Source organism: Lutra lutra, chromosome 13 (assembly GCF_902655055.1).
Source record: "Lutra lutra chromosome 13, mLutLut1.2, whole genome shotgun sequence".
NCBI lineage: Eukaryota > Metazoa > Chordata > Mammalia > Carnivora > Mustelidae > Lutra > Lutra lutra.
In genome coordinates, this window is record NC_062290.1 from 26651227 (window position 1) to 26666030 (window position 14804).

The following is a 14804-nucleotide window of genomic DNA, read 5'->3' on the forward strand; positions in this document are numbered from 1 at the left end:
GACCCTGTTCTCATGTCTTGGGAAATCCCTCAAAATGGGAAGGAAAGAAGAGATTTCATGTTAGTTCTCTGTGGTGTGTCCCTAAAGCGTTTTTGTGTCCTGTGGTATTCGGGTCTCTGCAGCTCTTTTATACATCTCCAAAAGGCAACTGCCAGAGGATACGTGCATTTAAAGACTGCTTGTGGGGAGCCTGGGTGGCTCCGTTACTTGAGCATCTGCCTCTTGATCTCCGTTCAGGTCATGATCTCAGGGTCATGAGATCAAGCCCCACGTCAGGCTCTGAGCTTTTGGAATCTGCTTGAGATTCTCTCTCTTCTTCTCCCTCTGCCCCTTCCCCTACTCATTCACTGTCTCTCTAAATAAATAAATACAATCTTTAAAAAAAAAAAAAGTTCTGCTTATGTTAAAGAAATAGACATTTCAACAAAATGTCTTTTTCCCCTGTTCCTTTTGACTATACTTATACGTGAAGTATCTCCTATCATACTTTATTTATTTATTTATTTATTTATTTATTTATTTATAGAGAGAGAAAGCTTGGAAGAAGGGTGGAGGGAGAGGGAGAGAGAGAACCTTAAGCAGGCTCCACTCCCAGTGGAGCTTGATCTCACAACCCAGAGTGGCTCCTGGTAAGAAGGATGGCGAGGATGGCCACTAGGACAGGTGAGAATAAATGGGTCAGTGGAGAGTCAAGATAGCACTTGGGAATTCCATGACAGTAGCTGGGAATTAGAAGCAGGAGGAGCAGGCATCACAGAGTAAGGGGGCACCTTCCTCTTGTAGAATGGTTCATCATTCTATTCCTGGAGTCACTGTCGCAGCTCCAGGAAAGCAATGAGGTTATTGTTAATGTCATTGTGCCCCTTTGACACAGGAGGCAGCCAAGGCCTGGGGTTGAGGGGGTGGGTGTTGTGACTTCTTGTGGTTAGACAGCTCACCAGTAGAAGAGGTCCCCTTCTAAGCCCAGGTTCTTTACCTCCAGGCTCTGCTTCCCCCAGCACCCTGTGCTGTGGGCATTGCTGTGACATCATTTATGCTGTGGTTGTGACTTCTGCTCCAGGGCCTTTGACACCCGTCACCATGGTCACTTGCCTACTCTGGCACAGGAGTCCCCTGGGTGCTGGCCCCTCGAGTCCTGTCCCTGGTCAAAGACAGTGTGAGGCTGAGGACAATACCTGAACCCGTGTGGGACTGGGACCGTAGGACCCAGAAGGACACAGGAGCAAGTGCTAGCTCCCTCCGTGCCCTCACCACTTCTTCGGGGCCCTTCTGTTTGATGGCTCACGTGTTGGCCACTCACGTTGGGCAGGGTGGTGAATTCTACCTCGCTCCTGCCACATGGGGGTCAGCGGATAGCAGAGGTGTTGGCTGAAAATTCCTGTGCTGGAAAGACCCAGGGATGTTTGTGTCTCTGTAGCTGGAGGAACCACAGCCTAGCCCTGGGGTGGATGGACCCACTGTCCTGGGCTCAGTGCTCCCTCTGTCGTGCAAGGAGACCCAGAGGCAACAGAGCCGATCAGACAAGACAAAGTCGAAAGGTCCTTTCTGCCACTGCTTGTTCTTTCTCTAATACCCACAGTTGGCTTTGAACACCAGCTTGGTAAGACAGAGACACCTCTGCCGCCCCCATGGGAACTGACCCCAGCTGTTGAGATTCGCTGAAGCCCCCAGAATGTCTGGTGTCCGGGCTTGGGGACATGGGCTTCGGTCTCAGAGAGGGCATCTGGAGTGCCGTCCCTTTCCCTGAAGACTGCCTCCACAGCCCCAGCTATCTGAGGTGTCCCAGGCGACACCGTGACACGTGAAAGTGCATCTGCCTGTGGCCGGATACGAGGCACTTGGGGGAAGTAGATATTTCTGTTTGGACAGATGGGCCTTGTTCTTACTATGTACACACTCAGACCTGAAGAAGTACACAGAGGCTTAAAAGTTATTGAGGAAGGGGTATTTATCGTGCTCTCGGTGTATCCGTGTCCTCAGTGACATCAAAGAGCCTCTTTGGCTCATCTGACAGGACGGGACAGTCTGGATAAAATAAAAATGCAAAGGCCCCATTTTATGGATTTGTTTGGAACTCCTTTGCCTGAGTCTTCAATGAAAATTTTTCAACACCTGAAAACATCTCTCAATTTGAGTACAAGAAGGTTTTCTCCTGCATGCATCAGGATTTGGGATGCTGTTCTGCGTCAGGAAGCAGAACACAGATCTAAAGATGACTGAGGGGAGCCTGGGTGGCTCAGTGGGTTGGGCCTCTGCCTTCAGCTTGGATCATGATCTCAGGGTCCTGGGATCTAGCCCTGCATTGGGCTCTCTGCTCAGCGGGAAGCCTGCTTCCTCCTCTCTCTCTGCCTGCCTCTCTCCCTACTTGTGATCTCTTTCTGTCAAATAAATCAACAAAATCTTTAAAAAAAAAAAATAAAGACGGCTGAGTAGGGCATAGGCCATAGGTAGCTGGCAGTGCTGACGGATGGCCCCCCCATAGACACTTGCTTCACAGTTCAACCTAGAAGTAAAATTACTAGGCGCGACGTTGCAAATGGAATGGTATTTTCTAAAGGACAATGCACAATTATGTTGCATATTTAAGGTTTTTTTTCCAGCCCGTAGCTCACAGAGAGAGCTCCCAAAATGAAGAAATAAATATAAATTACCGTAAGCACTGTTAAAATTTTAAAAACTTAAACACTGCTCCAAGCCCTATAAAATAAGCATAAATGCACCATAATTACTGATTATATAACAAGCCCCAAATTATTACGAAGAGCATATTTATTTTTGTCTGTGTCTTTATTTATAACTCTGCTTTTTCTAAATATGCCAGATGTGTCTAATGTGGAGTCAGGGTGGGGGGAGGGAGCTGAAGAAGGTGGCTCACTTCTGGGTCTTGGGTCCCCTTCATTCCACCAGCTTCTTCTCTAAAGCCCCAGCTCAGCCCACATCTACACCATAACCCCCACTGTTCCAAATGCCCAGAAACTCACCTTTCCTTTCCAAGTATGGGTGCACATTACTTTAGTAACATTGCTTATTGGTAGTTGAATCTAAAGACTAACGTTAATACTCTGGGTGGTTTTGACTTCAAGGGTCTTTGTCTTTTTCCCATGAAGAACTTTAAACAATTATTGTGTGTTCTTCTTTGAATGGTTCGAAGGATCCATAAGCATGCTTTAGGGACTTGGGATTTAGGGGAAATCTGTGACTCTGTCTCCTACTTCGCAGCAGGCCAAGAGAAAGAGAAGTGAAGTGAAAAGCTTTAGGTCTGGGAGTGGGATTTGGGATGCTGTTTTGCTTTCTATTTTGGGTACTTGTAAGAGAAATCTGAATTTTTTTAACAGTCAGAATACACTGGTTTTTACCAAAAAAAAAAATTTTTTTTTAAATTTCAGATTATCATGAGGAGGAGGAAAGTAGGCAAATGAATCCAGAGGGCTAGTAGTGGCTAGATAGAGATGACAGAAGGCCACTGGACTTAAAAAACATCTGCTAATCGCCCCCCCCCCAACTCATGGGTGCTTTATCTAGGAACCCTGACTCCTCTCCACTGTGTCTCTGTGATGGTGGAGACAGCCTGGGCTCTGCTGTCAGAGAGCCCTGGGTTCAAAATTCGACCCTGCTGCTGTTAACTTTATGATGCCAGCCAAGTTACTCAAATGGAGCCTTTGTTATTTCATCTGTAAAGTGGGTATAGTAAAGCCTGCTGTAGCTTCGGTGAAGTCTAGTGCCACAACAACGGTCAAGTGACTAGTTCAGTTTCCCACATGAACAAACAAATGATCTCCATGATTCTTCATCCAATTCCGTACCCCATCCCACCTCATGATGGTCACCATGTAAGCAAGAGATAAGGGAAGTTTGAGTCTATTTGGCTGCCCAACTGAAAATCTATACACATGGCTCTTTGGATTAAAATGAAATAAAATTAAGATTTCAGTTCCTTATTTCAAATAGTTATGGAAGAGGACAGCATGGATGGAATATTTCTATCATGGCAGAAAGATCTGTTGGCCTTTCTTACTTTCTTGCAGAGGTGTGACATGGTTCTGGCCCACAAATTGACCAGAAGTCCTGGGTAGAACTTCCCTGGGAGGCAGCCGGGGCTTGAGGGTGATGGCTATGGCTACAGGTGCCTCTGAGGGTGGCAGCCATGGGATGGAGCAGGGTAGTGCTTCAGAGCTGCTCATTTGAGGATGCTCTATAGCTCATCGTATCCTCACAATTTCCTCCTGTCCGTTCCCATTTAATGATCATCCCAGAACTAAGATATTTACTAGCTGGATCTTAATTTGGGCAAAGTCTTTGATTTCAATGAATACGTTTTTAAAAGATTTTATGTATTTATGTGTTTATGTATGTATGTATGTATGTATTTAATATAGAGAGAGCACACGTGCACATGCATGACGGGGGAGCCAGAGAGGGAGGGAGAGGGAGAGAATTCCAAGCAAACTCCCCACCGAGCACGGGGCAGCTACGGGTTTGATCTCACAACCCTGAGATCATGACCTGAGCTGAAATGAAGAGTCGGACACTTAACCCACTGAGCCACCCAGGAGGCGCAAATCATTTTTTTCTTTGGTGTGAAAAGAGACCAGGTAGAAGAAGCAGTGTATCCTTAGCAGGCTGGAAAGTGTCCCTTTCTTTCTCTTGACTGCCATTTTTCTTTCTTTTCTCTTTTCCTTCCTTCTTTCCTTCCTTCCTTCCTTCCTTCCTTCCCTCCCTCCCTCCCTTCCTTCTGGGTATATTAAAGACATTTACCTGGCCCGGGGACAGTGGTCTTTGTACTGGGTCAGGGGGCTGCTTTATCCATGAGCCCAGAGTGCTCCCCCGCTGGAGTATTGCTCAGCAGATGCTTCAACTATTACCTAACAGCTGCTTTGGGCTGCTCCAAATTAGTGAACCTAAATGAACAGCACCTGCGATGCCAAAGAGAAGAAGTGAGAAAAAAATCTGATAGATGCCAAGACCCACTAAAGTATGGAAATGCCCTTACCTCCAAACGCCTTCTTCTCTGGCCTCTCTTTCTTAATCAGAAGTTATTAGAGATGGATTTTTTTCTACCCTGTATGCCGGGCGCATGGTGTTCCGATTTGAGAATTCATGAATTCTAATCCTCATCATTGAATTGGCTTCTTGCCTAACCTTGGGCAGAGGACACGCGGTGTCTTTAATGCATTCCTCAGGAATCACATAGAATGCTCTAAAAGGTTTAATTATTAATGGAATTTGCGAAGAACTTGCCTCGCTGTATAACTCTGCCAACCTTAATTTTTAATCTTTATAAATACCTTTGAATTTTAATAAGCTACGTTCTCTGCAAGGCAACCATTCATTCTTCAAGCATGGCTTCTAATTTATGGTTTCTCACATGCTTTGCTTTGACCTCCTCTTCCAACCTTCACTGTGGATGGTTTCTTAACATCATCCACCACCGTAATATTCTTGTCTTCCTATAACAACTGTCATTTAAGAAAATGTAGTTAAGAGAGCAGAAGTTAATTGCTCAGAAGACATCTGAGTGTTTTGTGACTGTTTCTATTCAAATTCTGTTTCTCCTCTGATATCAGAGAGAAAACTTTAATGATATTGTTTCAAGTAACAAGGTATACTGTATGAAGGGAGAGATGCTATTTCCCTCACATTACATATGCTTCTTGACTTCAAAGCTGTTTTTTTAAAAATTTAGAAGCATTACTCTCACAGGAACAATTTCATAGATGGTGGTTATCATATGAGGTTAGCACATAAGTCTGTTTTACTCAAAGCCAAATCTCTAGTTTGCAGTGAAAAACAGGTGAAAGAAATGAATGCAACCAAAACATCTGCATTTTCATCCAGAAATCTCTGGTTTTTCTTCTTTATACCAGTATTTTCCAACGCTTACACTGTTCATTAATCTTGAGGAGCATTAACCATTTGTTTTTTACTTTAATAAGGAGAAGAAAAGATAGGAAGACGGTGAGATGATGCTCATGTGATGGTGAGCATTAGATGAGAGTGGAAGGCACACATGGAGAAAAGGCTCACATACGTGAGCAGGGATTTGCTGGTGTAGAGCTGTCTTTATTCTGGAAGCTACAAAACAATGGGAAAGGGAGAAAGAGTTTTCGTCAGATGGGAAGGAAGAAGGTGGCAAAGGTGTTGAGGGAAGGGACGTTTCCTTCAGTGAAACACCAGGTGACACTATTATCCCCCTATCTACCTGTGTGTGTGCGTGTGACAGAGAGAGCGTGTGAAACTAGGAATGTACAAGGAAATGATGTGGGCACAGGATCAGGGCTTATTTTTTTAAAATTTTTTAAAGATTTAATTTATTTCACAGAGAGAGAGAGCACACGCAGGCAGAGAGGCAGGCAGAGAGAGAGGCAGAAAGATCCTCTGCTGAGCAGAGAGCCCGATGCGGGGCTCCATCCCAGGACCCTGAGATCATGACTTGAGCCGAAGGCAGAGGCTCAGCCCACTGAGCCACCCAGGCACCCCAGGATCAGGGCTTTAAAAGTGTGGGCAACATTCATCAATGGATAAATGGATAAACAAAATGTGACACATACGTACAATGTACTGTTAGCCTTAATCAGGAAGGAGGTTCTGACATATGTTACAACATATATTAACGTTGAGGATATTTTGCTAAGGGACATAAGCCAGCCACAAAAGGACAAAATACTATATGATTCCACTTTAGGAGGTCAAATTCATAGAGACAAGAGGTAGAATGAGGGTTGCCAGGGCCTAGAGGAAGAGAAGCAGGGGGAGCTGCTTAATGGGTATGGAGTTTCAGTTGTTCAAGATGAAAAGAGTTCTGGAGATGGATGGTGTGATGATTGTGTAACAGCGTGAATGTACTTCGTGCCATTGAACTGTATACTTCTAAGGAGTGAAGATGCTAAATTTCAAAAAAAAGATGTAGTGGACATAATTAAAGAATGATGTAATTCTCTGCTTCTCCTGAATGACAGAAGGTAGGATATAAGGAGGGACAAGAGGAAAGCTAGTGCTTTTTAAACTGCATGTGTCCGCTCATTCATGGATCATCAAAGTCAGTTTTTGAGAAATCAAAATAAAGTTGAATTAAGTTGTGTTTTAGAAAAGTGCATCACCCTATTGAGAGTGGACACGCTGCACGAAATTTTAGGGGAACGCTGGTTGTGACCTAGGTTGTGTAACCAGGTTGCAATATGAAACATATTTCTTCATTTGGCTTGCAATCAAAATCAGGGAAGGATGTTGTTCGTGGGGTGCCTTAGGATGGTTCATCAGAAGTCGCCCAGAGGGGGAGTCTACATGGGAGACTACCAAGTGAATACAGAAGAAAGGTGGAAGGGTCTTGGCAAGCTGATGGCAGTGAAGGGAGTGAAGGAAGACAGACATGGGGGAGATGATGGAGGCAGGATAGGTCAGATTTGGCCATTGATTATGAAGAGAAGGGAAAAATCAAAACTGTTTTTGTTTCCATCTGGGTGTGTGACGGAAGAGTGAGGGATGAGATTTAAGGTCACCGTGGAAGGTAATGTGGAGATGAGAGATAGAAATGACACCCCACAGAAAATGGCCTGAAAGAAGCTGGAAATGGAGAACAAACTCAGAAGAGCCATGGGGCTAGAGATGTTAATGGAGAAAGATATGTACGGAGGAAAGCTTTGAGGCCTGAAAGAAATGTGTAGTCAGAGTTGGAAAGAAGGTGTTAAGAGAAAGGAAAAGAGGATGCTAACTCCAGAACTCCTGGCTTGGGAATATCTAGAATTCATGAGGAGCAAGAAGAGGAAAAAGATGAGGAAGTGAGAGAAGCAGCATCATGGTAATAACAAGACAGGAGAGGACGAAGAAGATGGCGGCTGACAGGAAGACAGATGATGGAATTGTGAGGTGGAGACAATCAGTAATGGAGGGCGGGCTCAGCAGACCACCACCAGCAGACAGACCTCCAAGAGGAGAGGATACAAGGCTCTGTGGTCTGGTGGAGGGGTCCTCAGGCACTGAGTGTGGCAGGGACAAAAGAGAGTGGCTGAGATTTGATTTGGCGCTTGTAGTTGGCTGCCTCTTCCCACCTTTGCCCAACCCCCACTTCAGTGACGCTTGCCAGACATCGTATATTTTCCATCAAACAGATGCATGCTCTGTCCCTCTCTCAGAGCCCTCAGGTTAGTGGATGGCAATGAGCTCTGTCTAGTCACCTAACAACCGGTTCCACAAAGAGAGAAGGTAATAAGTGAGAGAAGTTTTCAGTCAGAAGTGTCTTCCAGTGCCCTTGCGATCACACGTGGGCAGCTGTCTGCCCTGCCTGTAGACAGACAGACAGACTGCTTTGCTTTCAATGTTTCTGTTATTCCTTTGTGAGTTGTGCTTATCAGTGTACAACCCCCATGCCCCAACCTGGGATTATTCTTTGCTTTTTCCTTTTGCAAAAGTAATTTTTAGATGGCTGTTTTCTTTAACAAAAAAAAAAAAAAAAAAAAAAAAAAGGAAAAAGAAAGAAAAGAAAATATTGACCAATTATGAGGCTCAAAAATGTTCAGTATGCTTTTGGGAAAATTTGGATCATTTCTATAAAGTATGGTGGAGGGTAGGGTGTTTCTGGAAGTTCTGAACTAAGTATGAAATCAATACTCCCTGAACTGAAATATGTGTATCTCCTTCAAACCGCAAAGAAATGTATTTAGCATCACCTACCATTAGTAATAAATGATGCTCAATGTGAACTTGACACCTACAACTCTGGTTCTGGTGGGCAGGACTCTTTCCCATGAAGGTTTCAACTAAATCAGTATACATGAAAGGGGAAAAAAAGGGTGTTAAACCCAGTTAGAAGGTCCTCACCTGTGAAGAAGGGGTTTCATTGGATAAATCATACAGTCATTTCTATAGCAACAGAACATTTTTAGAAAATGAGCTGAGGAACATGTTGAATTTTGAATCCCACTTAGATTTTGGTAAAAGTCTGGGTTTCTCTGGTCCCCATTATTATCAACAGGAACAGTAAAGAAACAGAAACACACTCTCTGAGTTAGTCAAACTTGTCTTTTAACACGTGGAACAAAAATTGGCACACATATTTTTGTATCTGGCAAAAACCCAAGAGCTTTGTCTACTTCTGCTCAGGCTGGTGGATAAAATTTACACCATCAACAAGTAGCAGGGAATGAAAATAATCCATTTCTGTGGATAAAGTAATGGATTTTGCCTGGGTGTCTTTGGAGATATTCCTTTTTTTGTTGTTCTTTTACAGAATAGTGCCTGCTTTGCTCTTCCTACTTTTCCCAAGAACATAAATTTGATGTAAATACAAAGTGGTTATGGACCCCATCGTCTCATCCTATGTTGTATTTTGCTTTGCTCTATTTTTGAATACATTCAAAATCTTGTCCAAGTTTATAGTTTCTGAAACCCCAATGTCTTATATAAAGGCCATTTAGCTATTTCTTGCCTTCTCTGTTGGTTGTGGTGCCAGACCAAGAGACGGCCCCTGGAGAGGTTCTCTGTAAACCTTTACTGCTAAAGAAATACTCAGCTGTGTTTATCATTAACCAGGGAGCACTGTTCCTTTAAAAGGTCAAAATTCAGGAAGCTCAAGTTATTCTGATACTGGATACCAGACAAGAGATACAGCCTCCCTCTGGCTGGACCCTTCAAACAAGGAAATCTGTTTCATTTGTAAAGTGGAGGGAGCCCTGTTTACTTCTGTGTTTGTTTGACTGCCTTTGGCAGGTCCTTACATACATCTAATGAATAGATGACTCCATGAACAAGAAAACTGAGGTCAAGCATTTTGGAAGCGTCCCATGTCAGATCAGAAGGGACTCGTCTAGTCTTATAACAGGTGCAGTGAAAGGCCTTTATACCTTTCTAGACTTGAAAACTTTTCTACAGTGAGTATCAATTACTTTTGGAACCAGATACAACTAAAGAAAGAAAAAAACAGAACACTCGTAAAAAAATAAATAAATAAATAAATAAAAAGAGATCTAATTGCTTTTTTAAGGATGGCACTAATTTACTTCCTGACACATTTCTTCAATGTTTTTCTCATTTGCCCAAGTGATGTTTTAACAGTGCACAATACACCTACTTGCATACTCAGTGAATTACTGATAAAAATATTAAGTCAATGAACATTTATTGAGCACTTATTACATAGCAGGGTGCTTGCTAGGCACTGTGGGGGGTTGATGGATAAATAATACATGAGTCAGGCCTTCAAGCAGCTCACTGATGATGCAGGTGGGACCAAAGCCATAATTAATAATGAATGGTAGCTTTCAGTGGCAAACTGTTCTTCACAAGCAAGGAACATGCTTTGTCCATATTAAAAAGTATCTGACGGCATGAGGCACATCTCTGATGTTTTTTTTTTTGTTTGTTTGTTATTAAAAGTTTGCTTTATTTTTCTGTTGAATCAAGTATTAGTCCCCAGTTTACAATTTGATTTTTTTATTCCTTCCAAACAGTAGCACAGTTAATATCACCTCATCCATAGCTAAATAATAAGTCAAATTAGTCCCAGTGGTTCTATCCACGTCTAGATTGTTCAGGTGGTCAGGAACTCTTACTTGTTTGCTTTAGCTTTTAGTTCTTGGTTATATCTCCAAATACGGAAGAGCTGAGAAGCACCTGCTGCCCCCACAAAGAAATTAACAGCAAACAGACTCCAGTTTTTTGGGATAATTACAAGTGAGTATCTTGACCAAATAAACCCTGTGGCCATCAAAACATCAGATTGAGCTGTGCTCAGTTTCTCAGCAGGTCTGGCCATGTCAGCCAAGCCAGCACACACCAAGCCCCATTTCATAATTGGAGCCCAGAAAAAAACTGTTCTGGGACCTGCCGGGTGGTTGTACAGCGGCCTCAGTTTCTCCGGCAGCAGCAGCTCCACCTTGTCCAGGGCCCGGTGGTAGGTGGCCCGAAGGCCCCGGGCGCCGGCGGCCGACATCTCTGCGGACCGGCGCGTCGTGGGCGCCCGAGGGGGACAGCGGCCGCGGGCTCCTCCTTGGATGACAGCGAAGGACACGCGTCACTTTGTCCTGCCCCAGCACCTCGCGCCCGCCTCTTGCCCGCGGCGCCGGCGGCCCCTTCTAATGTGTTTTTTAATTAAACTTTTTACTTTGAGATCAGTGTAGATTCACATGAAAGAAATAATAGAGAGCGGGGCACCTGGGTGGCTCAGTGGGTTGGGCCTCTGCCTTCGGCTTGGGTCATGATCTCAGGGTCCTGGGATCAAGCCCTGCATTGGGGTCTCTGCTCAGCAGGGAGCCTGCTTCCTTCCCTCTCTCTGCCTGCCTCTCTGCCTACTTATGATCTCTGTCTGTCAAATAAATAAATAAAATCTTAAAAAAAAGAAATAATATAGAGCAATCTCATGTACCCTTTACACAGTTTTCCCCAATGGTAACAGCTTGTAAAATTAAAGTACAGTATCACAACTAGGATATTGACAGAGCATTTCCATCACCACATGGATCCCTCATGCTGTCCTTTTGTAGCTACACCCAATTTCCTCCCAGACTCTTCTCTTTCAGCCCTAAACCCTTGGCAACCACTAATCTGTTCTCTATTTCTGTACATTTGTCAGTTCAAGAATGTTATATATAAAGAGTCATACAAGATAGAACCTTCTGGATTTTTCTTTTCACCCAGCATAATTCTCCAGAAATTCATTCAGGTTGTTGTGTGTATCAATAGTTTGTTTCTATTTGTTTCCGAGTGGTGTCCCAGGGTACAGATGTACCAGAGTTTGCTTACCAGTCTCTTGTCAGAGGGCATCAAGGCTGTTTCTGGTTTTAGGGTATTATGGATAAAGCTGCTATGAACATTTATGTACATTGTGTGAACATAAGTTTCCATTCCTCTAGAATAAATGCCCAGGAGTACGATTGCTGAATGAATGGTAGTTACATATTTAGTTTTTTCAAGGAAGCTGCCAAAATATTTTCCAGAATGGCTGTACCATTTTACATCCCTTTCAGCAACAGATGAGTGATTCAATTCCTCCACACACTGGCCAGCCTTTAGTGTTGTCACTCTTTTGTTTCAGCCATTGCAAGAGGTGTGTAGTGATATCTCATTTTGGTTTCACTTTCTGTCCTTTAATGACTAATTATTTTGAATACCTTACCATGACATCTGTGTGCACCTCCATGAAATGTCTCTTCATACGTTTATCCATCTTCGAATTGAATTGTGAGTTGTTTTTTGAAGTTGAGTTTTGAGCATTCTTTATGTATTCTAGACACTAGTTCCTTATCAGATATGTTGTTTGCAAATTTTTAGGCCTTTTCATCCTCTTCCAATAGGATCTGTGGCAAAAATTTTTTATTTTGATGAAGTCCAGTTTATTTATTCTTCCCTTTGTGGATCATGATTTTGGTGTCAAATCTAGGAAATCATTGCCTTGCCCTAAATCCTGAAGATCATATTCTTTCTAGTGTTTTTTTTTTTTCCTACGTCCTAAGGTTTTATGTTTTACATTTAAGTCCATAATTCACTTTTTAATTGGTATTTGTATGAGGTGAGAAACTTAGGTCATGGCTCAGGGTTTTTTTTGTTTTTGTTTTGTTTTGTTTTTTGCCCATGGATGTCTGATTGCTCAAGTTCCGTTTGCTGAAAGGTTACTAGTTTCCTAGAAATTATCACAAACGTGGTTGTTTAAAACAACAGAAATATATTTTCTCATGTTCCTGGAATTCAGAAGCCTGAAATCATGTTGACAAGGCTGTGCTCCCTCTAATGGCTCTAGCAGAACATCTTTCTTTGCCTCTTCCAGCTTCTAGTGGCTGCTGAAAATGCTTGTGTTCCTTGGTTTATAAACCCATCACTTCCCAATCTCTGGCTCCATCTTCACATACTGTTTTCCCTGAGTCTCTCTCTGTGACTTCCCTGTTTCTGCCTTGTGTATGGACACTCATCACATTGGATTTAAGGCATACCTGAATCCAGGATGACCTTATCTGTAAATCTTAACCTTAATTATATCTACAAAGGCTCTTATTCTAAATAGGTTCACACTCTGAGGGCGCAAGACATCTTTTTGATACCACAATTCAGCCCAGTACAGTTGTCTTCCCTTCTGCTGAATTGCATTTTCATGTTTGTTAAAGATCTGCTGGGCATAGCTGTGTGGGTCTATGTCTGGGTATGCTATTCTAACCCATTAATTTACATGTCTATCCCTCCACCAGTAATACATAGCCATTATGATTGTAAGTTTTGAATTCAGATATACTGATTCTTCACAGTCTACATCCTTTTCAAAACTATTTTTAGGGGTGCCTGGGTGGCTCAGTGGGTTAAAGCCTCTACCTTCGGCTCGGGTCATGATCTTGGGGTCCTGGGATCAAGCCCCGCATCAGGCTCTCTGCTGGGCGGGGAGCCTGCTGCTTCCCCCTCTCTCTCTGCCTGCCTCTCTGCCTACTTGTGATCTGTCTCTGTCAAAGAAATAAATAAAATCTTAAAAAAAAAACAAAACTATTTTTAGTTATCCCATATATTGCATTTCCATATATATTTTAGAACAATATTGCAATATCTACAAAAAATTTCACTGGGATTTTGATAGGAATTATGTTAATTTGGGGAGAATGGAAATCTTTACTCTGTTGAGTTTTCCAATCCAGGAACATGGTATGTTTCTCTATTTATTTATATCTTCCTTGAGTTCTTTCTTCAAGATTGTTTCAGTATATAAGCTGGGCACATATTATATTAGATTTATACCCAAGTATTTCGTTTTGGAAGAGTAATTTAAAATGGTATTGCATTTAAAATTTTGGTGTCCACCGTTCATTGCTAGACTTAGAAATACAATTTATTTCATGTTACTTGCATTCTTACAACCTTGCTGAACTCATTTATTCTAAGAGATTTTTTTTTTAATTTTGTAGATTTTTTAAAAAATCTTTCTATATAGACTGTCATGGCCTCATCAAATAGAGATAGTTTATTTTTTCCTTTCCCATCCTGTTCTTGTTATTTTCTTTTACTCGCCTTATTGTACTGCCTAACACTTGCACTAAGGCATTGAGTAAGAATGGTGGGAGCCTTACCTTATTCTTGATCTTGAAGAGAATGCATTCAGTCTTTTTACCATTGAGCACAATGGTAGATTTACATTAAGTATAATGTAGTTTTTTATATAGATGCTTTATGTCAAGTTGAGGAATCTTAAGGATGGACCATAAATAAAGGGTACCCATTAGAAGAAGGAGCCTAGGAAGATTTGGCTAGGTTTCATTGTGGGTTCTTAGCTCAGTAGAGATCCAAGATGTTGTTTAGGAAACTGAAGGAGACACTTGTCGACAAACAGGGCTAGTCAAGGGGACCAAAAATAACAGTGCTGACTCCTGCTACAACATGGTGAACCCTGAAAGCATTACGTCCAGAGAAAAGATGTCAGACACAAAAGGACACATATTGTATAATTCCATTTATCTGAATTATCTAGATGAGGCAAACACGCCAGGACAGAAAAAAGATAAGTGGTTGCCGTGGGCTGAGGGGAGGGGGGATATGAGGAGTGACTGCTTCATAGGTACAGGGTTTCCATTTGGGGTGATAGTTGTGCAAAATTACGAATGTACTTCATGCTATTGAACTGTACACTTTAAAAATGATACATTTTATGTGTATCTTATCATAATTTAAATAAATTCTGAAAAGGAAAAAGAAATAAAAAACTTCAAAAAAACAACAAACTCAGCAGTATTTTTCATCCCTGTGCCCAGCAGACATTACTAATCGATCATGGCACTCTTTCACTAAGCCCTCAATTCTCTCAGTACAATGCTTTATGCAGGCACTTCCAAACAATAGGAGAA

At 42.4% G+C, this 14804-nt stretch overlaps 2 protein-coding genes across 2 annotated transcripts in view; one reads left to right on the forward strand and one right to left on the reverse strand.

Annotated features, from left to right (window-relative positions):
* Positions 1–14804, forward strand: part of NTRK2 (neurotrophic receptor tyrosine kinase 2) — a 323213-nt gene that overhangs the window by 210647 nt on the left and 97762 nt on the right. The window lies entirely within an intron of this gene.
* Positions 10359–11061, reverse strand: LOC125083536 (mitochondrial pyruvate carrier 2-like). The gene has a single exon (XM_047700254.1). The coding sequence runs from the start codon at positions 10922–10924 to the stop codon at positions 10541–10543; it is 384 nt and encodes a 127-aa protein (XP_047556210.1). The 5' UTR covers positions 10925–11061; the 3' UTR covers positions 10359–10540.